Consider the following 26,685-nt stretch of genomic DNA (forward strand, 5'->3'; position numbering starts at 1 on the left):
GAAGTATGAGGTTTTATCGTTTCCCTGCCCGGCTGTAAAAATGGCCGCAAGAAACGCTGGATACAGGTCATCTTGCGCGACAACGAAGTATGATCTGTCCTGCAAATTCATTTATGCAACCTGCATGTCATTTATTTTATTATGTTGTATCAAAGGCATCGAGGTAGAACTTCTGTACACACGTCAGCTTCTGCTCATAATGCTTGCACACCAGTTTCATCGTAGCGGAAAATAACTAGTGTTGAAAACAATAAGCCGCCACTGTGGCAAATCGGTGAAAGACGCAAAGTCGTGCCGATTGAAGAATATCGCGAATGCCGCACCGTGTTTATACATTTGCCGTCCGCTCTCGCTTTACGCTCGCAGCCTTCCTTCATTACACGTAGGGTTTGTGGTTTTCGGCACTTACTTTCAAGCTAATTCAGCAGGGGGTGTTTACACTCTTAACTCTGTACCCTTTAGTAAAGGGTAAAAAATCGCAATATTTTACCCTCTATTTTAGGAGTTACCAAGTGCCCTCTGAGCAGTACGTTTTATAAAAGTTACAAGGAAACCCACTAATTCGAGGTTACGGCCTTCAATCCAGCACCTGCTCGTAAAGGTTACGCCAACGTGCGGCTTTTTATACTGGATGTTCATTTTTATTCGCAACAGAGTAGCGCTCATTTGGCAGGTGGGTTATGTGAATTTTTGCTAATTGATCGATCTGTAGTTACAAACACATGCGTCAGGAAATGTTTGTGACTACGGATGGGTTAATTTGCGAAAATTAACATAACTCACCTGCCAAATGAGCGCTGCTCTGATGCGAATAAAAACAAACACCCTGTACATTGTGCGGACATCGACAGACATTTACACAACACACCAAGGTAGCAAAAAAACACCAACAGAAAAGGAGATCTTGAGCATATGGATATTACAAAAACAGAAGTCTATTTAGAGGTCTTGTACCACGCCTGATGTTACGAACACTTGAAAGGCCACATGCTGACACATTGTGCACAAGAGCGATTCTGATGTGAGGAGAAGCCATGGTCGCTTTACCAAAAATATGTGGAAAGAAAAACTATCGTTTAAATGAGAAACAATGCATAAAAGTGCGAGGAAGCCAGCGAGTGAGAACAATTGAACTATTTTTGCTAAGCTGAACATACACAACGAAACGGAGCCAAAAATATTTATTCCACCTTTGCGTTGCAAAAGGCGATACAGCATTACATAAAACGCACACAACCTTGGGAAACATGTGTGTAGAGTAACGCAGGGAGACGTGGGAGGCGCTCTGGGACCAGTTTGTGAAGTACTCCATTGCGCTGGTGACGGCATATGTGAACGTGCACGTGGGATCCTGGGAACAAAAGTTTGGGCATCGAGAGCAACATTTACGGAACCATTCAATACGTTATTTTTTCATATACTGCTTTCTGATGAGCCCTCCCCAGCCTCTGCACGAAGAACTTCCTGGGATGAAGACAATAAGCAGGTAGCCAATAAATAACCTCTAGCACTACATATAGTTTTATGGAACACCTTTCAAGCAGGGAAGCGCCACCACAAATGCCAAAAGGAAAACAATAACTAAAGATCACATACTTTTCTCTATCAATGTGTCGTGTGACGCATGAATCACAAGACGCGGCCTTTTTTACAGCATCCAATTCTGCTCCATCTGGAAACATGATACCTAGCATTATACCTAGCAGCAAGTACGTACGAAATGTGATCTGACCGTTACATAGATGAAATCGGAGGCTAGCAATAAGATAAAACTCGTTGTCGCTGCGCCATGAAACCCCTAATTATCATTATCAATATGGTAAAACTTGTTGCGTTGTGCACCTCTATTTGGAACAATGCAGAGCTTCCATCCGCATCTAGCAGCGACGTGGAGCAATGTTTTGCTGAATTACATCCTTAGAAAGCACAAAGTACGCTGAGAGAACATCATAAATGCGGGAAGGCGTTCGTTCCACGACTGAGTCTTAGAATATCGTAAGAATATAACAAGTAGGAAGCTGCGAAGTATAGATATCGATGAATATATCCGCAGCTCGCAAAATGCACGCCGGTGTATTGACTTGGCGACCAAGAGTCGAAAAGTAGCAAGCGTAAGTGGCGTTCATATGCAGGACCGCAGAACGCTTGCGATAATCACAACAAACATGCGCTAACAGCTCTTGCTATCAAAATAATGTACGTACACAGCATAAAATGTACACTTACCCAGTGTATGAAGCTGTGTGAACCAGAGCTGCAGTGGATGATGTTCGTTTTCGGTTATGTATTCCTTGCAGTCTTCGCACTCACTACACCTTCCCCTCAGAACATCGAAAATATCCTTGTTTGGTAGCGACATCTCGCATTCCCGTTGTTCCTGACGGCGCCATGATGAACGCGAGGAACATTGACGAGCAAAATCACCGATGAAAACAGATTGCACCTGTCAACGGACGCATGTTGAGCGTTCGGAGTTTCAAGGAAACCGCTCTCAGTGTGGCTAGACCAGGCTCGGCTACGCAGCGAAATAGAAACTGTCGCAATTGCGGAAATCTTGGTGGTTGCGGCATTGGAATGGTTTTCCGCCCTGTAGAAAGAAACATGCTAACAGTATGCCAGACTGCAAACTTACAATCCGTGTTGATACAGCAGTGATAATATCTAGTCGACGCAGATGACGCTGAAACAGATATAAAATAAAAGCGTGCGCGTAGATTCGCAACTGTCGTCTCGAATGGGAGGCTGAAACGCGGTATTATGCTGCAAAACAGAAGAGAAAAAAACGACAAGAACCTAACAAAAAAATAGTCGTTGGAAATTTTGCTTAGAAGTTACAGTGTCGGAGTAAAGGGTACATTTATAGGTTACAACAAGCTGTTTTTTTTTTTCCGAGATGTAACTTATGTTGCGGCTGTAAAGACATGATTTCGGTAGCTTCTAACTTCTAAATATACGTTACAGTGGTGTAACCTATAATAAATCTCGAAATCTACGTCTATATAGACGTTACATGTTTCTAAAAGTTACAATAAAGTGTACTGAGTTAAGAGTGTATTGACAATGATATGATTTAATAAAAATCGAATCCTTTCAACAGCTACGTTCCGTCGGCACAGACGGGATCTCCGAATGCGGGCGTCCATTTTATTGCACACGAAGCAATGCCTATTTTATGGAATCAGGAAAACAACCAACTAGCAAAACTCAAAAAACAAATTAACAATGGCGTTTGTCGTCTGTACAAAACAAGCAAGCATGGAAAAACAAGCAAAACAAGCAAGCACCTATCTTTTGTTGTAATAAATGCAAGCGTACATGATCATACACACATCTGGCATAGCAGTCCGCAATGGCGAATTTTTGAAATTTTCGGAATATGCCGAATTTGTAAAAAAAAAAAAAAATCATTCGGGGGTTGTTGTTGAACATTTCTTGAAAAAAGTCGAAAGTCACAAAATCTACGTCTGAGATATGTATGAAGCTGAAACGGGAAGACTAGTTGAGAAAAGGCATGTTGTTATCACCGCACTGTCCCCTCCCGGGTGTTTGAAGGTATCTCCCACTTCAGAAACGTGTCAGAACTTACAAATACTTCCTTGGTCTACAGTTGTAGCGTTGTACGTCAAAAAAGGAGACTGATGCTAGCTGCAGCGATCGCCATGGCGCAACAGAAGACAGCACAGCCAACGCTCAGCTCAGTCCTACCGATTTTCTCCACTAGTGGCGCGCGTGTCAAATTTTCACCGCGCCCTCTGGTTAGCGCACGGGATCTATACCCTCAAGACCGCGGCTTTCGGGCGCGACCTTTTTCACCTCAGGCTTAGAGCGTAGTTCAACTCTACCAAATTTGTGGCGCTGTTGACGTCATTTGTTTACAAACAGAGAGAGGACTATTATAGGACATGAACGAAAGCGATCTTAGCGTGTTGCGCTCCTCCATAGGCAACTCAATGTCTAACTGAACTGCTCACGCTCGCTGCACCTGTGTGCCGCTATTTTTTGTCCAAGGTAACTTCGAAGTAACTCGTTTTTTTTCTTAAGTAACTCCGTAACTGCGAGTTATATTTCAGGCTAACAACTTCGTTATTAACTTAGTTTCATTTTTCACGCGGTAACTTAACTCGTAACGAGTTCTTTTTGACGGGTAACTTCTCGGTCTATGGTCTCAATGATAAATCGTAATACGCGTCAATGCAAACCAACAAACACGCTCAATAACACGCATTGGACGTCAGTCTACCCAGTAAACCACCAATGTCCCAAGAGCGTCCTGAAATGATCCTGAGTTCTGGTCCCAACGAAATGTCCCGCTGATGTAAATAAAAGCGTCATTCGTGCTAGCGTTGTCTAATCAGGATATCTGGTATGATTAAAGATGATGTCGCCAGCTTACTAACGCGAAGAGTACCAGTCGTGGTGTAGAAAGATAGTCAAAATTAGCACCATGTGGCACACGTAGTCAAAGAGTGACAACAAGACCACTGGGTCAAACAGATTCAATCTGCAGAATCATCTTCCCTATATAGTGAACAGCTTTCATGATACATACCTAAGGCCCTCCGTTTTCCACGATTCAGCGATTCCGCGAAATTTCGCGGATTCGGAGTTAATCACGGAATCTTTCGTTTGGCACATACTTGATTTTGAGATGATGAATGGGGAGTTTCATCACCAGGGGCATACCCTACCCCATTCTTCATTGCCCGCACTACCAGCCTTCCAAACCGTCCTCTTCGGGTCTCTTAATCAGCTGGACTCTCGACCCCCCCGCCTCTTTTTTTCTCATACAGAGGAAGCAGAGAATGCGAGAGAGGAAGCAGAGAAAGCGGCTCCAATAAATGACAAAGCTGTCATGTCACACGCCATGGAATGTCTGGATATGGAACGTCTTGGAAAGTACTTTGTATCAAATGTCCGCAATGAATCGGGTCACGCACCAAAAGGCGACGGACTGGCTTTGCGCCTGCAGATATTGCGGGTATACCCGCGTAATCCGCGGAGGCAGTGCGGGTATACCCGCACCTTACCCGCAAACCACAATGACACGAAAATGTGCAAATGCTAAGAACAAACTTGGGTGGGTAACCCCGGATAGTCGCGGGTATATCCGCACTCGCACTCATGTTTAGTCATGATATCACTGGGATTTCGAAATTGCGTCCCGCTTTGCGTTGATTTCGAAGTAAAATACAGGCATATTTTCGATGCTAATTATATTCTTGCAGCCTTAGGACAACGTTCAACAGCATGCAGCGAGGAATTACTAACTAGGCTAATTTTTAACAGCTGTACGAAAGTGGCAACACACCATAATTATTCATCCAAAGTTTGAAAGCCAAAATTGCTAATATGATCAAAGCTTGGAAGAATTGGAAAAGTCTATAGCTTCTGCTTCCCCTTGCCGTAGTACCCATAATGGTGGTTGGCAAGGCTAACAAGCGTCCCGATATCTCCCGTAGTATCTCAACGCAGAACAGAACACATTAAAATATATGTCTAATGTGCTTCACTGCCGGAACTAGAAGACATGATATCACTGAATTATCTCCACAGTTCCAACGAGATTCAAATGAGAAATCAGTCAGCCAATTCGTGCAATGTGTACAGGCCAAGTACACGTTTCTCACTGACGGAATCGGGAGTTTTGCAGGGAAGCACGGCATCGTGTTCCACCGTGTTGTGTGGCGAACACCTCCCCCCACAGAGTAAAAAATCAATTCAATGAACAGGCTTAAAGGAGCATTAAAGTGGTATCTAACATGGCCAAAAACTGCTGTCATCTTGTAAAGCAGTATGTGAAAAGCATTCCCACAAAATATTTCTGTCCAAAGTTGTTTCACCATAGTGCAATTAATTTGGAAAATCGCTGCCGCGGTGACAGGCCGGAGCGCTCCAACTGCAGACCACACCCACTCTACTGTGACGTTGGTGGTAGAGAGCCCCTCATTCGTTCGTAGGAAAAACCGCCTGCTACGAGCATTGCGAGCTGTTTCTTGTTGACTTCTATTCTTTATATAATTTATGACATTTTCTAAAAAAAAAACAAAGCATATATGCAGCCTGAGAGAATAAGATTACGATAACAAGAGTAATATATCCATGGCTTCTGTGTGCAATCTCAGAATTCAAAGTAGCAGAAAGCAAGCGATGGCGGCGGTATTGTGGCGCCACCTGTTAGCCACTGAACCAACTGCGCGGTGAAAACGGTCGGACAGGCTGCACACTGTTGAGAAGCACGGGGTTTTCGCTGTACAAGCGCAGTTAATTTCGGGCTGCACCACTCGTTCTTCACGTGGTGTCCGCGGTCCCAAAAAATCGTGGTTGTGTCGTGGACAGCCTTCAAACCCTCCGTTTCGGACATCACGTAGCCGGAGAACGCATGGCGTCTCCGAAGCGGTAGCAGACTCTGCGGCCTGCGCGATGTTGCTCACCTCGATCATGTGATTCCAGGTCCAATGAGGAGCGTCCTTTCCACTTGCGTCACATAGTGACGCGCGTGGTGGCGCTCATCACGTGCCTATCGTGAAGGCGAAGGAGGGTGTTTCGCGCACGGGAGGTTCGGGGAGCTATTGCAGGCGTCCCAATTTCGCTACGGTTGCACTAATTGTGGGAAAACTGTTTTCGGCCGCCCAACGTTCCATACTGACCATAAACAGAAACAAAGTTTTGGGCCTCTAGACTGCTCCTTTAAAGGGACTCTGACCAGGAGTTGTGGGAGCTCTTTCGTACCTCCAGTGGATAAAGCACCCAACAAGGACTCTCCATGCAAAAATTCATGCATTAAAACCACACGGTTTCTCTAAACTCGAATTTTAAACATTCGACTTCATCCGAGTGCATGACGCCTACCGTCAAATCGAGAAAACATACGTTTATATAGAATATCCACCCCGGCCCACCATCAAAATGACGTCGACACGAGGGCCACTGGCAACACCCACAATTGGCTCAAACGCGTCACGTGGTCACGCAATACCCTGTCAATTCCCTTCATGAAATGGCATTTGTATGTTAATATGTTTTTGTTACAGAGTCTCAAGAATATACCCTGCATTTACACCTGCAGTAGGTTTTACGATTGCTTTTCAATTTGGGCACGGTGTTCCGTATGGTTCCGGATCCGGCCAGCTGTCATGGCTGTCATATGATGAGCTTGTGTGATTCCCGGTTTATCCTGCCTTTCTCGGTTCATTGGGTTGGCTTTGGAGTTGTCTGAAGAATTTTCGAGCTCGTTGTTCGTCATATTTTGAACGGTTCACCTATCATTGCGGCGTACTGTTACTGATGTACTCGAACCAACGAACTGCAATAGCGCTACACTCGCCTCAGCGAAATTCTGTCTGCTGCATCTCAAAGGAGCAACGGGACCTGATGATGCAGAGCAAAATTCTTTGCACCTTCATCTAAAGAAACCAAGTGTGCTCTCGTGCGGTCCTAAATAAAAGGTAGCTTTAACAAGGTTAGTATATTTATTTTTCAGTTCCAAGTCTACGTACTGAACACCATGCAAGTGCATCTGGGAACCTATTCTTGTCGAAGTAATCGACCTGTATTACTATGTGTTTCACCTGTCATTGGTCGCTGCGTGAAGAAGGCGTGAAGAACAGAGGTGAATGTCACACGCGCTCAACCACTTGTTGAGCACTTATGCTGCACCACCTGCATCTTCATGGTTTATCGCAAAAATTGCAGGATCGAGTGCTCAAACGATCGGTTGAGTGCGCGTGACACAGACCTCTGTTTTGACATCACGTGTTCACATCGACCTCGATTACATTGACGAGAATAGGGCCCCTGATCATTGTAGGGCACGCAAGTTAGGAGGGAGTGTCCCAGTGAGATTTGTAGCTGCTGTGTGAGAGGTATGCTTTCTTGGACATCCCACAGAACCCTCCGCTTTATAAAACTCAGCTGTGCTTTATGTAACGCTTCTGGTTTCTTACTATAGGCTATGCCGCTCTGGAGCATTGGGATGGCGGATGGTCGTGGTACCTGCACCTCTGCTTTCAAATGATAAAACAGTCATTCTAACGCCGTGCTTACTGGCTTCGTATCGGGTCCAGCAAGTCCGACAGACCTGATCTGCCTTTTTGCACAAAAGTTTGAAATGTAAGATGTGCTGCATTTGTTTCACATATCCCCACCACATACTGAATGTATTGTACTGTTGGGGACACGGTTTTCTAAAATCTCCAGCCCGTGGCCGAGCAGTCCCCTATAGGCGACGTCGCGCACGAACGAACTACAGTCAACCCTCGATTTATGAACACCCTCGGTTTCCTGAAAAATTTTTCATAAATCGAGGGATTCATAAATCGAAAATTCCGTTAGGTGAGTGCTATCGAGCAGTATTTGAGAGTTGGGATTGCGTTTATAATGTAACATATAGTTAGCACAATAGCTGACATGGACCGGGAACACGTCACTGGTATGCTCAGAAATCCTTCTGACCTGCGGCCACCTTATTAATAAATTGAGGTCAGGAACACTTGGTCCCCCTAATGCGTCCCTGGAAAACCCGTTTATTGTCCGGATTTCCAGGGTTTAAGAACCGAGGGTGCAATACCTGGAAAAAGTTTCGTCCGTTCCGGCGTCATTCATAAGACCATAGAATAATCCCTTTGAAGGTTTCTGTTGACATCGGAACGATCCGTTCATAAATTGAGAGCAAAAACGCTGGGCACTTCCTAGTTCGTTCCCAGAAATTCCATTCATTATTCGGATATCGAGGTTCATAAAACGAGGGAAAACTCATGTAAACAGTTTGGTTCCTTGTGCTCCTATTCATAAAACGAGGGAATTCATAAATCGAAGGTTCATAAATCGAGGGCTGACTGTATACCATTACAGTCTCCGAGGTAAGGCCACGCAGCGCCACCTGTCGGGGAGAGTACCATCGCATTCTCAGCGTCGTGTGCTAGGTGGAGCAGTTCAGCGCGGCCTCCCCTCGGGGAGGGTATTGGTATAGTTCGTCTGTGTGCGACATCGCCGATAGGGGATCGCCCCGCCACGGGCTGTAGATTTTAGACAACCGTGTCCCCAACAGTACATAATCGTACTTTTGATACTATAGCGTATCTAGCGTACATTATTATCCGACACCTAGTGTGGCCAACTCGACACCAGCAGCAGCAGCAGCAGTAGTGTACCGCCTCAGCGGCAGTGAATCGCCCACCCCATCACCATCCCATGTATGTGTGTGTGTGTGTGTCGACACCAGCCACACTATGCCAACAATTGCGTCTGCCTTTTCTTCAACTGCCATTATTCAATTGACGTGCCAGGTTTCAGTTGGATGATATGATATGGCCAGATATATATTTTGCTTTCGGTCTGGAGTTGTTTTGTTTCAGAAGAATCACTGTGAAGTTTGTTTTGTAAATATTAAGGGAACGAACCAAGCACTTTCATTTCAGAGCATGCCTTATGCACCTGCATTTCAATGGAGGCCTGTGTTACAAGGATGACAGAGCACTCAACAGCGATAAGCACTCGAACGTGAAAGCCGGAGGGTAGGACTGCAAAACTAATGGGCATAGATCAATTTACGTAAAGTCGATGTCATGTTCCATGTTCGAAGCCCCACCTCGTGCTCCACCAACTTCAGTGTTTCGTGCTCATTGCACTGCCACTGGCCAGCAACTATTGAACATCCTTAGCTGGTAAGTGCTATATGCTATAGTAACCAAAGGTATGCTGCTGCTCCTGCTGCGCTAATTTTATGTTTCCGCGGTTCGTCTCCTGAGATTTGCCTATGTGCTACATTACCAATGAATACACTTGTGTTAAAAATTATATCTACAGACACACATAACAGATGTGATTAAACAAAACTAATTTTAAGGTTCTGCACAATTGCTGTTTAACAATGCCTGGTTCCGGATTGGTCACTACATGACGTCCTCGTAAGAGCAACGTTCTATCCTTATCGTTTACGCATTCCTTTTTTGGCTGACATAAATTTCTAACACACAATGATGCAAGCAATGCTTACCTCCCTCACACAGCTACTGTCCTTCGGCACTCTCTTGTGGTCAGGCTCCACAGACAGTAACATTTTATTTTGCATTAGGTTTGACTGATGTAATTTTGTGAAAAGAAAGTGGCCCTCAGTGATTAACGTCGAAACAGGCACAGAGGGGAAATTTCCAACTTCACGCGTGTTCAACATCTCCAGTTCAATGAATAATGCTGCATCTCCCGTGCTTCTAGTAGTGAAGGATGCTTACAAAGTGTATACCTACAAATCTGTGAGTAATAAATGCTATGCAGATGATCACATGTGCTTGTATGTTTACTATTGTCAGCTACATGAAAGATTGCACATATCCTCTTCGCATACAGATGCATGGTGAACATATGAATACAAAACTATACCGTAATTTCACGCTTATTAGCCGCGGGTAATGCGCAAGTTTTTTCTCACAGACGCTGTGCGGCTTATCTTAGGACTATTTTTCCCTGGCATTTTCCTCATACGCCAGTTTTAACGAAAGGGCCGACAGTGTCTCTGGAACAGCACCGCCCTACCAATGCACGAACAATGTGTAACAGGGGCGCACCCACATTCGAGTAGACTGATCTTCGTGGTATCTTCCCCCAAGTGGTGACAGTGATTCATGTCTTCTGGAGGGCCACTGACACGTTGATCCATGAAAAACACACGAGGGCACAATCCAATCTTGCTAGAACACTAGAACTGACCACCTTTGTGGTACACCATGCCGACCCCCGAGCATGGACCTCAGGGTTTATGGCCTTTCTATGGTCTGCTTTGTTGCACAAATCAGTCGTGTCGTATTGCTGCAGCTTATCTGCCCGAACATTTTCAAAACGTTCATAAAAACAGGTCCTGCTGCTTTTCTGCCGTGCGGCTTATACGCGTGAAATTATGGTACATGTAACAAGCAACAGTAGCATCTCCTGGTGCAGCACCTGCTATGTGATGACGTGCAACTTTAATGGCTACTAATGTGGTAGGCTGATTTCGTTCTCATATGTAATTGTCTTAATGGTTCGAGAATTCTGAACAACAGAACATCAAACATATATTTATGACGTACGTTGCAAGCATTCGCCCAGAGTCCAGGCATCTTCAGCAAGACTCGGTGTGAAAGTTTGTAACCCACATAAGAAATATGTGTTACATGTCTTTTTGGTTGCGATATTTGTACATTTATGAATATACCTTAAAATGCTTGCGGGCATTACATGAGAGGGTACATCAACATGGGTCATTTAATAAACACAGCAGTTACAAGGAACATACATATTTGGAAGACAGAATCTCTTCATTGGTTCATCAGTCTTGCTCAAGAAACTGTTCATTGGTAGCAATGATACACAATGTCACCAAGGGAGAGACCATCTATCGTCCCGCAAGACTCATTAAAAAGGACTTCAGTGTCGTGTTTCAACACAACATATTGAACTCATAGCCATGCATCGTCCTGCATGGCTATGAATCGTACTGAAATACAGATACTGAATTATTGTAAATCCGATAGACAAGCTGTGCGAAGAGGTACCTCCAGTTAGTATCTTGGGTACTTGAAGCCTCTGGCAGTCTCTGTGGGGTAGGCTTGCAAGCTCCTGTTCACTACACAAGCTGGCACCCTCTTGTTTTTTTCAAGCTTGTGCCAATCCCGCCTTGCAAACTGGCATTACGCACTGTATTTGTATGTACATAAATACGTACACAGATTTACATAAATATAGTTTATGCAAATAGGTAACCGGTCACAGTACAGGTTGCGTGCAGTGCCATTTCCACATGTACATGAGTGCCACTGCAGTTTATAAGCACACACCCTGCACATGCTGTATTCTTTTAGAAACCAACATTTTTTTTACTTACTCACTGAATCGACAAGAAATAACACTCAATATCGCTAAACAACCCTAACCGCAGGGCAATACATAAAAAGGTGACTCAAGACACAGCACACTGACAATTACATGGTTGCCTATATTGCGTTTCCCCACTTAAGAGTTGTCGTCTTTTTATGTGCTGCGCCCTGTACTGGAGTTTTTAGCGACTTTAATACAGGACCAAACCAATTTTGCCCACCCAAATTTTTACATCGTTCGGCCACATGTGACTTACGTGTGAATATGGTCGCTCATAGTTTCGCGCTGCCCACGAAGTTAAAAATATGCTGCCTTCAGAACAGTCGTATTGAGGCGTAGAAGTTGGAAATCTTCGTGGCTTGTAACGCTCTCATACTGCAGTCATTCGGCAGTGCTTTCGAGTTCCTTGCAGCACAAGCATTCGATCTCCTTCGGCATTATGACATACCAGTCACACCGGCACCTTAAACAACAAGTGCACATTAAATATGAGGAAGCAAAATTTACACAGACCGTTGACATGTTCGATCACAGTGTGCGCTAAAAAGCTCGTCGCTTACCATGTCTGTCGGATACAGGCGACTGATGGTGTCTGCTTCATCTGTGCCCGGTGTTCGTAGAGCTTTGCGGCTCGCATTCACAGCATCGGCGACGTTTCGAATGGAAGGAACTGTTCAGCACGCTGAATTTCCTTCTCAATCGCAGGAAGGTCAGAAAAAGGTTCTGGGCTCAAAGTCTCCGCATTTCTTGCTTCGACGTCCATTTTAAATTTTGAAGATCGCTTTCCAGATACCGCCACTCTCATTAACGCACTAACAACTGAACTTCCGGTCGGGGCGCCCAATGAAACATGAACCTCGTGCTTTAGTCACACACACGGAAATTGGCTGACATCCACTACAAAGAGGCTAGATTTCGGAAAAGCCAAGCCGGTTTTCAGTTCCCCGTTTGGAAAACTTTGCTTATACTTATACTTTGCTTAAACTTATAAAACTTATACCTTCGTAATAGATGCAAACGAAAGATTTGTCCAACTTCTGGTCAGAGTCTCTTTAGTGACTATCAATGCGAAATGCTGATTTCCAATTGATATAATGTTATCCAACACATCTTCTGTACACACTGCACCAAAGCAAGCAATGAGAAACCAATTGAAGGAATTGCCTACAGTATCAGTCAGAAACAAGATACCAATTGGTTTAATTAGACCGAACATGTTACGTGGCCACCAATGCACTAAGTCAGAAGCCAACTAAAGACGAGAAGAGAAGCCAATCAGTCACCGTCATTTACAACTGAAGCAGCGTGATGAGATGCAACATAGCGTGGGAATACCGCAGAGAATGAGGAATCAGTTCGAGGAGTCGGTAAAATCCGAACAAATGATAATACAATGTACTAAAAATTATTGCATTTAAAAAATGCAGACTAGGGGGAACATCTGAAAGGAAGATTTTTGTACAAAGAATTAACTACGAACAGTATATCAGGGTCTCTACCAAGCCATAATATTCAAATTCCTGAACTTTTTCATGCTTCTGCGGGCTAGTGAAGGAGTCCCCCTGCCCTTTACTTTTTTGGAACAAACATAACCCTTTATAAACGAAGAAAACACGCTGGTTTGCATAATAATCACAAAACAAACCAAGGTGTGAACGTTTCGACGCCTATATACGGGAGTCATCATCAGCACGGGGAATGAAGCACATTCTAAAATGGGAATCCTTTTAAACCTTTGTAACAGACTGGTAAGGTCCCCCTGTGACTGTTACATGCATTTATCTCACAATGAATATGCCATGATTCGAGGAATTTTCTCTCCCCCATCTGTTTTCAAAAGCCAAGGTTTCATAGTAGCACAAAACCTCGCAAAAACGTCTTTATTTGGTCAAATTAGGATAGAAGACTACCAGTACGTCAACGCGACGTCTAGAACCCATAATTTATAGTACGTTTATAAGACGTACCGATTTTCCGTTTATATTACGTCTTCGCTATCTCTGTTGAAGACGTATCCTAAAGGAAGTCCTGCTGTAAACGTCTTCCGTTCACGTATGCAAGACGTACCGACATTCGATTTATAATGCGTCTTCGCCATCTCTGTTCAGGAGGTATCTTAAAGGAGGACGATTTGTGTGTACTCAGTCAGTTTACTTTCGGTGAACCTACTAACTGTCTCAAACCAAAAGCAGTAAGAAAGACAGACGTTGTGTTGATGGTGAGTTAATACTTCCAGCAATTCCCCACATCATTGTTGTTTGTGTGCGTAATTGAATTACACTTAGACACCTCAACCTCCATTTTGACTCAGAGGCGAGCAGGACTATTGAGTTTGCGGGAGTTCGACAAGCAATGTATAATATCTGTTTTCCCTTTGCAAGGGAATAGACCACATCCATGATCTGGTCTCCCTACGCGTGCGTGATGAACAAAAAGGGAGCCTCCTCTTAGAGTGAGAGCACCTTTGTTAATGCGGTCTGCCTTGTAAACGAAAAAAATGGCTAAGAAGCAACCAAATTGGTGAAGATGATGCATAATGTAAAACCCAGAGACTAGGGAACACGTGTTGAACGTTGTAGGGAACGTTGGTTCGTGTTGTGTCTGTCCCTTCGCGTTCCCTAGTCTCGGGGTTTTACATTATGCCTTGGTAAAGCGCGTCTTCGATTACGGCCGAATGGTCGCGTGGCAGTGTTGCTTGCGGTACTGCTTGGAGAAAGAAAAAAATGAAACATGTGGTGACGGTGGTTGAGGTTGAAAAAAAAGAAAGACAAAAATACAAAAGAAAGACAATTTTGCAGATCTCTGCAAAATTGTACCCGATGGATATCCAAAGGGCTGAATTTTCTGGCATTCAAATATGTGTTTTAAACATTTGTGAGACATCATCAAGACGGCGACAAACACGTCTTCAAGACTCGGGAAAGCGTCAACATATCACGGGATAGAAGACGTCATGTAGATCAGATTGAAGACGTCTCCTAGATGAAAATGTGGTCGTGGCTAGACCTTTCCTCGACGTTTACAAAACGTTTTGTGCTTCTATAGGGTTGTTACATCGTTCACAGTGACCGGTTTTTAACACGTGATCAGAGTGGTGGCTGTTAGTAGGTTGTTTTGTTATCTGAGCTTTGTGCGCTGTCATTCGCGTGGCCTTCTTCCACGCGAATGAAAGAGCACAAAGGTCATGTCTTCTATTCCAGCTGGGACATACACAGCACTACAAAGTTTCGAGCCGAAGATTTACGCGGGTATCGAGAAAATAAATCAGAATAATGGGATAACGTTCAACCAGTGTCGAAGCTTCGTTACTTTTATGTATGAGAGCAAACACAGGAACAACTTTATTTGAATCATGATGACTGGAGACTTTGAGCGGCGGAGTTTCATGTATGAGAGACACCATGGTGTCTCTCATACGTGAAACTCTGCGCAGAAACTTCCAGTTCATTAGATGTTGAACTTACAAGTTCAACATCTAATGATCTCGTAATTAAAAGGGTACGAAAACAGCTCTTCAGCAGACCGGTGTTACCGCTACCAGTAGTATCATTTTTGGCCTCTAAAAGAGAGAGAGTGTCTGATATCCGTATTGGGGTTGCAATGAATAAGAACAAGTGTACAATTTTTGCTGTTTCATGTCTCTGCTTTACCCAATAAACTCGTGCGCCTACATCATCCTGCACTAACATTTCTGCACCATAAGAATGGCGCATCTGGAAAGTGCGGTTGTGGACCGGGAAGCCTTGAAAGTCACGACTAGCGATATAGGCCAGAAGACTAGTGCATTTATTTCTCCCCAACCTTCTCGAAAACGGCTGCAGATTGGACACTGGAATCGTCATATTGTTTCATAAATTGGCATAAAATGACAAATATATTTTTTGCCTGTTTCAGTTTCAGGTGGGTCTTACACGGCTCGCCGTTGTTGGCCACACAAGAGTGGGAACTGTCGCGGGCGTCACTTAGTTTCAGTGGTGGGCACTCTTTGTCTGTTTCTTTTTACACAGTTCTTTCACGTGCAATAGCGCCAGCTGCACAACATAACATAACATAGTTCATAACAACAACACAATATCAACATAAACATTCCATTCGTTTATATTGTCATGCTCCTTTTCTTATCCCCCCTACTGAATGCCTCCCTGGCGAATGTAGGTATCCGATTCAAAAAATAATAGGTAGAGACGAAGAACGAGAGAAAACAAATAAGCATTTCTCAGTTCAATTCGTGACTGAGAGCCCTAATAAATTACACGTATTGTAGTAAGTTGCTCAGATTCTACAAGTTAAATATGCAGCGTCTTTTTTTTTTTCTTTTTTTAACGGCGAACCTACGAGCGTTTTCCGTTTTGTGTTACGGAACGGTATGCGGTATGCGACAGGTAGCGTGGAACAGGAGACGGCTGTTCTCCTCACGTTGATTACTGTTTACCTCTTCCGAAATTTCTTGACGATACGCTATACATAGTTCATACGGAGTGTAAAACGGTACGACTTTACCAATTGTCGATAATATCTCAATTCCCTCATAGCCTGACGAAGTTGAGGACGCTACTTGAAATTGTACACAGTATAAATATAACTTGCGTCAGGCGAATGTAGACTCTAAATTAAGCGCAATCGCCATTGGACAACCAGCATTTGTAACACTCGTTGTCAACGTTCGTAGAGTTTCAACGCAATGCCAGCGAGCGGGCAACACACTTGTTGTTGGGAAACAAATGCCTTAAGGGGTACGCTTACCTAGCCGACTGCCTCCTCGCCAGATGAACTGCAACTGAGAGTGTTTCTTTCGCCACTTCAGCTCACGTCTGTCGATTCGGTCGAAAAATACGCCCTCGAATCCCATCTGGAAAGAAAACGAAACGCAACGCGGGAGTCTTGCTGATGAACTTAAGGTCGCGAAACAATTATTATTCTGAGCGATGCCACAGTGGTCGCTCTGTGGATTAATTTTGGCATCTAAGCTTTGTTTAACGTGGGAAAAAATATCGGTACATTACGCACCGCATTTAATGTTCCTCGCCGAAGATGGCGTGTCTACAACTTGTACCATGGCACCAAATTTCATTTCATTTTAATACCCCAAAGGTGCTTTAAAAAGCGCGTTACATAAGGAAAGCAAAGTGAGTGAAATGCAGGTAAGAAACGCAATAACACAAAAATACACAGTATAACGTAATTACATTGTACAAAAGTAAAAACACAAAAATACACATAGTAAAACAGCAAACAGAAAACATACAGCTAATGTGCGTAGTATTACTTTTCGCATGAGATTCTAAATTTCACTGGATCGCATACAGTGAAGAATGCAGGAGCAAGTTCCAATCACGGAATGATGCTAATAATGGGGAGTGTGTAAATGCATTAGTACGCGTATGAAGTGGCTGACCCTTGAAGCAGTGATCGATTCTTCAAATATGCAAATATGCGTCGGGGGGGTGGCAGTACAACTGCTTCTGGCGAGGCATTCGAAAATAAGCGTATCGAAAAAGCAAAGACGATCGATTTTCCTGCGGACGTCGAGAGTAGTCATGCCCGTAACTGTTCCTTGAAGCAGCTGACGCTATCGTAGTATGATTGTAATCAGACAGTATGAATCGAGCTGCCTTATTCTGGACCTAAGATAAACCTGATGGGGACACCAGATGAGACTCGCATACTCGAAGCTTGAAAGTACAACGGTTTTATATGCTAACAGCGTAACCTCAACGGCGGATTATGAGAGTATCCCTGACAAAAATGAATGTTGACTTTCTGTTAACATGCCATGTAATCTCTATGTACTCTATTGCATTCTTATTGACATTTACCTTCTATTGCAATTCTTCAATAGAATGTCTAAAGAGAGCGTATTGAGCTTTTTACTTACAGAATGCGTACTGCCTATAGAGAACATATTGACTTCTTATATGCTGTTTTTATATTTCTCAAGTCAATACACAGTCTATACAGAGTCCAGACGCACTCTATAGCCTTTGTACTTACACACCCTGTAATTACATATTGTGAGCAGTATATAACACAGCATAATTAATGTTTAGGTTAGTCTCCACTCCGTATTTTTCTTTGCAGTTAATATCATTTTGGGGTGTATCCTGTTTGAACCTTTTAAAAATAATATTTCGAAAATAAACGCATAAGTACCCACTATTAAAAATATATCTCCCAGAATATCCGCTTAAAAATCAACGCACAAAAATAATAGCCGAAATATCCCCGCTTAAATAAAAACGCTAAGGAATCCACGGTTAAGAATATACCGTTAAAAATAAATCGTTTCAAAATCCCCCCAAATCCACCCTACAGTTGCTAGAGCCATGTGGTATGGCCCAATTCAAGGTGAACTGCAAGCAAGGGGCTTAGACTAACCTCACAGGACCAAACTATCCTAAACTATTCCAAACTAACCGAAACCAAACTAACCTAACCTAACATAACCTGATCTAACCCGGCGCAAATTGCGATCAGTCCGCCTCCGTGCTAGATGGTGAGGGGATTTTGAAACAGTTTATTTTTAATGGCGGATTATCAAACGGTGATCTCTAAGCGGGGATAGTAAGCGGTTTATTTTAGGAGATCTATTTTTAACCGTGTATTTTTTAAGCGGATTATTCTTGAGTGTTTCATTCTTAAGCGTTTATTCTAAATGGTGGATTTCGGGGACCCCCGACAAATATACAGGTGAGAAGATATTTTGCAATTTATTACAAATGTTACAAAAGTTTACTAGAACACAAGTAGTTCAATACACATACATTCAGTAGGGTTTGGCGATTGCTCGAACTACGATGCGGCTCTACCTTTGCGAAATACACAAATGTACATCACCTCTGCACGACACAATAACACTCATGTTGCACGAGTAAAAACTGGTACGACGATTGTGAACAGTGCACATCCTGTTTGATGACATTTGAATTTGTTACTATGATACGCAACAGTACTTCTATGCGACTCTATCCTCATGAAATACACACATGTACATAACCTCTGCACGACGCAACAACACTCAGTTCTGGATTTTTTTTTTTTTTTTGCACGAGGAACAAACATAATGTTGGCAATAGGGTAACGATTTGAGTAAAAACATGTTGCACGATTAAAAAGTGGTACGACGATTGTGAACAGTGCACATCCTGTTTGGTGGCATTTGAATTATTTGTTACTATGATAGGCAACAGTACTTCTATGCGACTCTATCCTCATGAAATACACACATGTACATAACCTCTGCACGACGCAACAACACTCAGTTCGGGATTTTTTTTTTTGCACGAGGAACAAACACAATGTTGGCAATAGGATAACGCTTTGAGTAAAAACATGTTGCACATATTAAAAAGTGGTACGCCGATTGTGAACAGTGCACATCCTGTTTAGTGACATTTGAAATATTTGTTACTATGATACGAAACAGTACTTCTATGCGACTCTATCCTCATGAAATACACACATGTACATAACCTCTGCAGGGCGCAACAACACTCAGTTCTGGATTTTTTAATTTTTTTTGCACGAGGAACAAACACAATGCTGGCAATAGGATAACGCGTTGAGTAAAAACATGTTGCACGATTAAAAGTGGTACGACGATTGTGAACAGTGCACATCCTGTTTGGTGACATTTGAATTATTTGTTACTATGATACGCAACAGTACTTGTATGCGACTCTATCCTCATGAAATACACACATGTACATAACCTCTGCACGACGCAACAACACCCAGTTCTGGATTTTTTATTTTTTTCTTAACGAGGAACAAACACAATGCTGGCAATAGGATAACGCGTTGAGTAAAAACATGTTGCACGATTAAAAGTGGTACGACGATTGTGAACAGTGCACATCCTGTTTGGTGACATTTGAATTATTTGTTACTATGATACGCAACAGTACTTGTATGCGACTCTATCCTCATGAAATACACACATGTACATAACCTCTGCACGACGCAACAACACCCAGTTCTGGATTTTTTATTTTTTATTTTTTGAACGACGAACAAACACAATGTTGGCAATAGGATAACGCTTTGAGTAAAAACATGTTGCACGATTAAAAAGTGGTACGACGATTGTGAATAGTGCACATCCTGTTTTGTGACATTTGAATTATTTGTTACTATGATACGCAACAGTACTTCTATGCGACTCTATCTTCATGAAATACACACATGTACATAACCTCTGCACGACGCAACAACACCCAGCTCTGGATTTTTCATTTTTTTCTTAACGAGGAACAAACACAATGCTGGCAATAGGATAACGCGTTGAGTAAAAACATGTTGCACGATTAAAAGTGGTACGACGATTGTGAACAGTGCACATCCTGTTTGGTGACATTTGAATTATTTGTTACTATGATACGCAACAGTACTTGTATGCGACTCTATCCTCATGAAATACACACATGTACATAACCTCTGCACGACGCAACAACACCCAGTTCTGGATTTTTTATTTTTTATTTTTGAACGACGAACAAACACAATGTTGGCAATAGGATAACGCTTTGAGTAAAAACATGTTGCACGATTAAAAAGTGGTACGACGATTGTGAATAGTGCACATCCTGTTTTGTGACATTTGAATTATTTGTTACTATGATACGCAACAGTACTTCTATGCGACTCTATCCTCATGAAATACACACATGTACATAACCTCTGCACGACGCAACAACACCCAGCTCTGGATTTTTCATTTTTTTCTTAACGAGGAACAAACACAATGCTGGCAATAGGATAACGCGTTGAGTAAAAACATGTTGCACGATTAAAAGTGGTACGACGATTGTGAACAGTGCACATCCTGTTTGGTGACATTTGAATTATTTGTTACTATGATACGCAACAGTACTTGTATGCGACTCTATCCTCATGAAATACACACATGTACATAACCTCTGCACGACGCAACAACACCCAGTTCTGGATTTTTTATTTTTTATTTTTTGAACGACGAACAAACACAATGTTGGCAATAGGATAACGCTTTGAGTAAAAACATGTTGTACGATTAAAAAGTGGTACGACGATTGTGAATAGTGCACATCCTGTTTTGTGACATTTGAATTATTTGTTACTATGATACGCAACAGTACTTCTATGCGACTCTATCCTCATGAAATACACACATGTACATAACCTCTGCACGACGCAACAACACCCAGCTCTGGATTTTTCATTTTTTTCTTAACGAGGAACAAACACAATGCTGGCAATAGGATAACGCGTTGAGTAAAAACATGTTGCACGATTAAAAGTGGTACGACGATTGTGAACAGTGCACATCCTGTTTGGTGACATTTGAATTATTTGTTACTATGATACGCAACAGTACTTGTATGCGACTCTATCCTCATGAAATACACACATGTACATAACCTCTGCACGACGCAACAACACCCAGTTCTGGATTTTTTATTTTTTGAACGACGAACAAACACAGTGTTGGCAATAGGATAACGCTTTGAGTAAAAACATGTTGCACGATTAAAAAGTGGTACGACGATTGTGAATAGTGCACATCCTGTTTTGTGACATTTGAATTATTTGTTACTATGATACGCAACAGTACTTCTATGCGACTCTATCCTCATGAAATACACACATGTACATAACCTCTGCACGACGCAACAACACCCAGCTCTGGATTTTTCATTTTTTTCTTAACGAGGAACAAACACAATGCTGGCAATAGGATAACGCGTTGAGTAAAAACATGTTGCACGATTAAAAGTGGTACGACGATTGTGAACAGTGCACATCCTGTTTGGTGACATTTGAATTATTTGTTACTATGATACGCAACAGTACTTGTATGCGACTCTATCCTCATGAAATACACACATGTACATAACCTCTGCACGACGCAACAACACCCAGTTCTGGATTTTTTATTTTTTATTTTTTGAACGACGAACAAACACAATGCTGGCAATAGGATAACGCGTTGAGTAAAAACATGTTGCACGATTAAAAAGTGGTACGACGATTGTGAACAGTGCACATCCTGTTTGGTGACATTTGAATTATTTGTTACTATGATACGCAACAGTACTTGTATGCGACTCTATCCTCATGAAATACACACATGTACATAACCTCTGCACGACGCAACAACACCCAGTTCTGGATTTTTTATTTTTTATTTTTTGAACGACGAACAAACACAATGTTGGCAATAGGATAACGCTTTGAGTAAAAACATGTTGCACGATTAAAAAGTGGTACGACGATTGTGAATAGTGCACATCCTGTTTTGTGACATTTGAATTATTTGTTACTATGATACGCAACAGTACTTCTATGCGACTCTATCCTCATGAAATACACACATGTACATAACCTCTGCACGACGCAACAACACCCAGCTCTGGATTTTTCATTTTTTTCTTAACGAGGAACAAACACAATGCTGGCAATAGGATAACGCGTTGAGTAAAAACATGTTGCACGATTAAAAGTGGTACGACGATACATAACCTCTGCACGACGCAACAACACCCAGCTCTGGATTTTTCATTTTTTTCTTAACGAGGAACAAACACAATGCTGGCAATAGGATAACGCGTTGAGTAAAAACATGTTGCACGATTAAAAGTGGTACGACGATTGTGAACAGTGCACATCCTGTTTGGTGACATTTGAATTATTTGTTACTATGATACGCAACAGTACTTGTATGCGACTCTATCCTCATGAAATACACACATGTACATAACCTCTGCACGACGCAACAACACCCAGTTCTGGATTTTTTATTTTTTATTTTTTGAACGACGAACAAACACAATGTTGGCAATAGGATAACGCTTTGAGTAAAAACATGTTGTACGATTAAAAAGTGGTACGACGATTGTGAATAGTGCACATCCTGTTTTGTGACATTTGAATTATTTGTTACTATGATACGCAACAGTACTTCTATGCGACTCTATCCTCATGAAATACACACATGTACATAACCTCTGCACGACGCAACAACACCCAGCTCTGGATTTTTCATTTTTTTCTTAACGAGGAACAAACACAATGCTGGCAATAGGATAACGCGTTGAGTAAAAACATGTTGCACGATTAAAAGTGGTACGACGATTGTGAACAGTGCACATCCTGTTTGGTGACATTTGAATTATTTGTTACTATGATACGCAACAGTACTTGTATGCAACTCTATCCTCATGAAATACACACATGTACATAACCTCTGCACGACGCAACAACACCCAGTTCTGGATTTTTTATTTTTTATTTTTTGAACGACGAACAAACACAATGTTGGCAATAGGATAACGCTTTGAGTAAAAACATGTTGCACGATTAAAAAGTGGTACGACGATTGTGAACAGTGCACATCCTGTTTGGTGACATTTGAATAATTTGTTACTATGATACGAAACAGTACTTCTATGCGACTCTATCCTCATGAAATACACACATGTACATAACCTCTGCACGACGCAACAACACCCAGTTCTGCATTTTTCATTTGTTTTTTTGAACGAGGAACAAACACAATGTTGGCAATAGGATAACGCTTTGAGTAAAAACATGTTGCACGATTAAAAGTGGTACGACGATTGTGAACAGTGCACATCCTGTTTGGTGACATTTGTATTATTTGTTACTATGATACGCAACAGTACTTCTATGCGACTCTATCCTCATGAAATACACACATGTACATAACCTCTGCACGACGCAACAACACCCAGCTCTGGATTTTTCATTTTTTTTAACGAGGAACAAACACAATGCTGGCAATAGGATAACGCGTTGAGTAAAAACATGTTGCACGATTAAAAGTGGTACGACGATTGTGAACAGTGCACATCCTGTTTGGTGACATTTGAATTATTTGTTACTATGATACGCAACAGTACTTCTATGCGACTCTATCCTCATGAAATACACACATGTACATAACCTCTGCACGACGCAACAACACCCAGTTCTGGATTTTTCAATTGTTTTTTTGAACGAGGAACAAACACAATGTTGGCAATAGGATAACGCTTTGAGTAAAAACATGTTGCACGATTAAAAGTGGTACGACGATTGTGAACAGTGCACATCCTGTTTGGTGACATTTGAATTATTTGTTACTATGATACGCAACAGTACTTCTATGCGACTCTATCCTCATGAAATACACACATGTACGTAACCTCCCATTGAAATCCCATTGTTATGAAGTTTCCCACGTCGGTCGCAAACCCTGAAGCCTACAGTCTATCTGGGAGAGAAATTTGCCCAAGTGGCTTTGCCCAAGGCTTTGAGCCCTTGTGTGTGAACCACATGCATGCTGTGGACCTGACAAACCCAGAGCACACAGCATGCATGTAGTCCACTACAAATCCACACGGAAATGCAAAGTACGATAAAAAGAACAACACACTTGTTCCTTTCACACCACAGACCGGCCTCCCTTTTCTTTCGGCTCTGGTTGCTTTCAGTTTCACACTTTCTTCTGTTCGGCACTTTGGTGGGGGCTGTTCGAGGGGGTGTACACGAGCTGTGCCCCTACCAACTTGTACTTGCTCTCTCGGTGCTTCTCACCACCCGCACCCATGTTTCCCATTGAATTGAGTCATATTCATGACAAGACACCTTGCAACGGTGTCCACAGAGCACGGGTCAGGAAGCACACGGGAAACTTTTTCACTTCCATGCTTATCTGTCCAGGTTATCCCGTCCGAGGAAAGCCTATTCGTCTCATCCACAAATGGTTTGAGAAAGCAGTTCATATTGGGCTTTGTTCACCTAAACCATAAGGCACCAAGGATTATATTTTCAATGAAAGGGAGTTCATTTGTAAACAATTGCAGTGGCCATATACTGAAACCCGACGATTCAAATATTGGCACACCATCAGTGTTCCATGTCACACTTACATCATTTTCACCAATAGGTAGGCTCGCGTAAGCAAGGGATTCTATTATGTCTGTAATATCGAAACCTGAGTCCCTTTCCTTTGTAGGCAATCCATGCTGATCGAGAAGGTCCCGTGCCTGACTACCAATGCGTCACAAAATATGAACCGTTCTTCATTAGTGTTTCAACATTATGGTTGCGGCTAGAGTAATCACAGGGAACAGAAGATTTAGCAGCATCCTCCGACTCTTCCAACTTCCAAAGATATGACTGGCAGGTAGGGTAGTACAGGTGGAAAGTGCTATTCTGTGTGTGCTCTGAAAACTGGCTGTAGAAAAGATATTTTGACAGTGGCAGAGTGACTTTGTCTGGGATATGGGCGTTCACCACTCTCAGGAGGCTCTCCGTCGCCTCTTTCGAAGAGTGGTGCCTGAGGCTGTGCGCCATGATGAGAAGTGAGCTTTCTCTTCGCGTCAGTTTTGACCCTGGGTAGAGGGGTTGATCCTGCAATAGATTGAATGTGTTAGCACACGTTTTTTATGGTATATATCTGAAGTTACAGTTACATAAGCGTCACCTATATTATGAGACAAAGGCCACTTACGAGGTCGTCTGTCGTTTGCACTTGCGTGGCAGGACTTTCGCGCAAACTGTCATCTGAATTGGAATCGTCGTCGTCCCCTGCCTGGTTAGCAATGAAACTGTTATCGTCGCCGCCGTCAGTGTCGATGTCAGACGAGAGTGGATAATCATCCTCATGCTCTCCTAGTCCTACAACGTCGTCGCTGTTGGTTTCCAACTGCTGTGTACAAAACTCTCGATGGCTCGATACGTATATATTGCTTTCGTGCGACAGTCGCAGATCAACTTCCGCATCATCACGGTTCGACGTGTTGTCACAGTGAGCCGAATGCGCCCGGTCTGCTCTTCTTTCCGCTTGACATCATGTTTCTGTTAGCTTTGCCCTCTTTTCTCGGTTTCTGGCCCGAACATCACAAGGGCTGCTGAGATCCCACAGGCTTTGATTATAACGCTTGTTACCCGCCATAACATACGAGGGTTTAGCGGTCAACTCGCAGGCTCAAACATTTCAAGAGATCAAGCAGAAAGTAACAATGCAAACTTGTAAAATAGTGACACAAAACAAGAGCCGAACTTTGCACTTTCTCATTACCGCGTTTATGGATGGATGGATGGATAGTGCACTGTGTCCAGTGTCAGTAGACGAGAAACGCTATATTTCACACGGGACCTGTCGGAGGGCGTTACTCTGCACCATGTTCTCCCGTGTATGTTAAGCGATATTTGTTTCAGTATATTTCGCTCCCGTTTTAAAAAGCGTCCCGAGTACTTCTGCACCTTTTCAAACATTGCAAAAATCACGACACCCGGAGCCGCTGAGTCTTGTGTTTCTTGCCATCTAGGTAACACTGAGGGAAGACAATGTTTAGGCTAGTTCAGAGCCAATCCATAAGAAGTCCTTTTTATTCTTTGTTGTGGTAGCTTGCAGTCGCGGTTCTGGCAGTACGATACGTGTTCGCTTTCTTTTATTTTATATTATTTTTTATTTTTTTTATTTTTTTTGGGGGGGGGGAGAGCGATGTCTCATATTTTGGTGAAGTGGCCAAAGGATAAAAAATGGGACGTGTACCCTATTCGTTCACTTGTTGACACAGAACTTGCCAGAAAGTTTTATTTATTTATTTATTTATGATTGTGCCTCAAAAGGCCCTGTGGGCGTTACATGAGGGAGGGAAGGCAAAAAAGAAGAGAAGAAAATCACATCAAAGCAACAAGACATTTACAGTAAGTACAATGAGAGCAATGTGCTACAATATGAGAAATCACAATAATAATGAACCGCAATGTTTACAAGCCTAGGTATTGAGAAAGTACATTCTTGAAGGTTTCAAAATTTGTAATGGTGACCAGCGCCTGGGGAAGAGA

At 42.6% G+C, this 26,685-nt stretch overlaps 1 protein-coding gene across 3 annotated transcripts in view; it reads right to left on the minus strand.

Moving 5' to 3' along the window:
• Positions 1 to 26,685, minus strand: part of LOC135393060 (lysosomal alpha-mannosidase-like) — a 492,848-nt gene that overhangs the window by 277,231 nt on the left and 188,932 nt on the right. For 2 of the 3 annotated variants that reach the window (XM_064623631.1, XM_064623633.1), the window contains one exon: positions 16,594 to 16,699. The exons of the other annotated variant lie outside the window; for it this stretch is intronic. In XM_064623631.1, coding sequence (XP_064479701.1) covers positions 16,594 to 16,699 — 106 coding nt within the window. The remainder of the gene's footprint in view (positions 1 to 16,593; positions 16,700 to 26,685) is intronic. 3 annotated transcript variants of the gene reach the window in all.

This window comes from Ornithodoros turicata, chromosome 4 (assembly GCF_037126465.1).
Source record: "Ornithodoros turicata isolate Travis chromosome 4, ASM3712646v1, whole genome shotgun sequence".
NCBI classification, from domain to species: Eukaryota; Metazoa; Arthropoda; class Arachnida; order Ixodida; family Argasidae; genus Ornithodoros; species Ornithodoros turicata.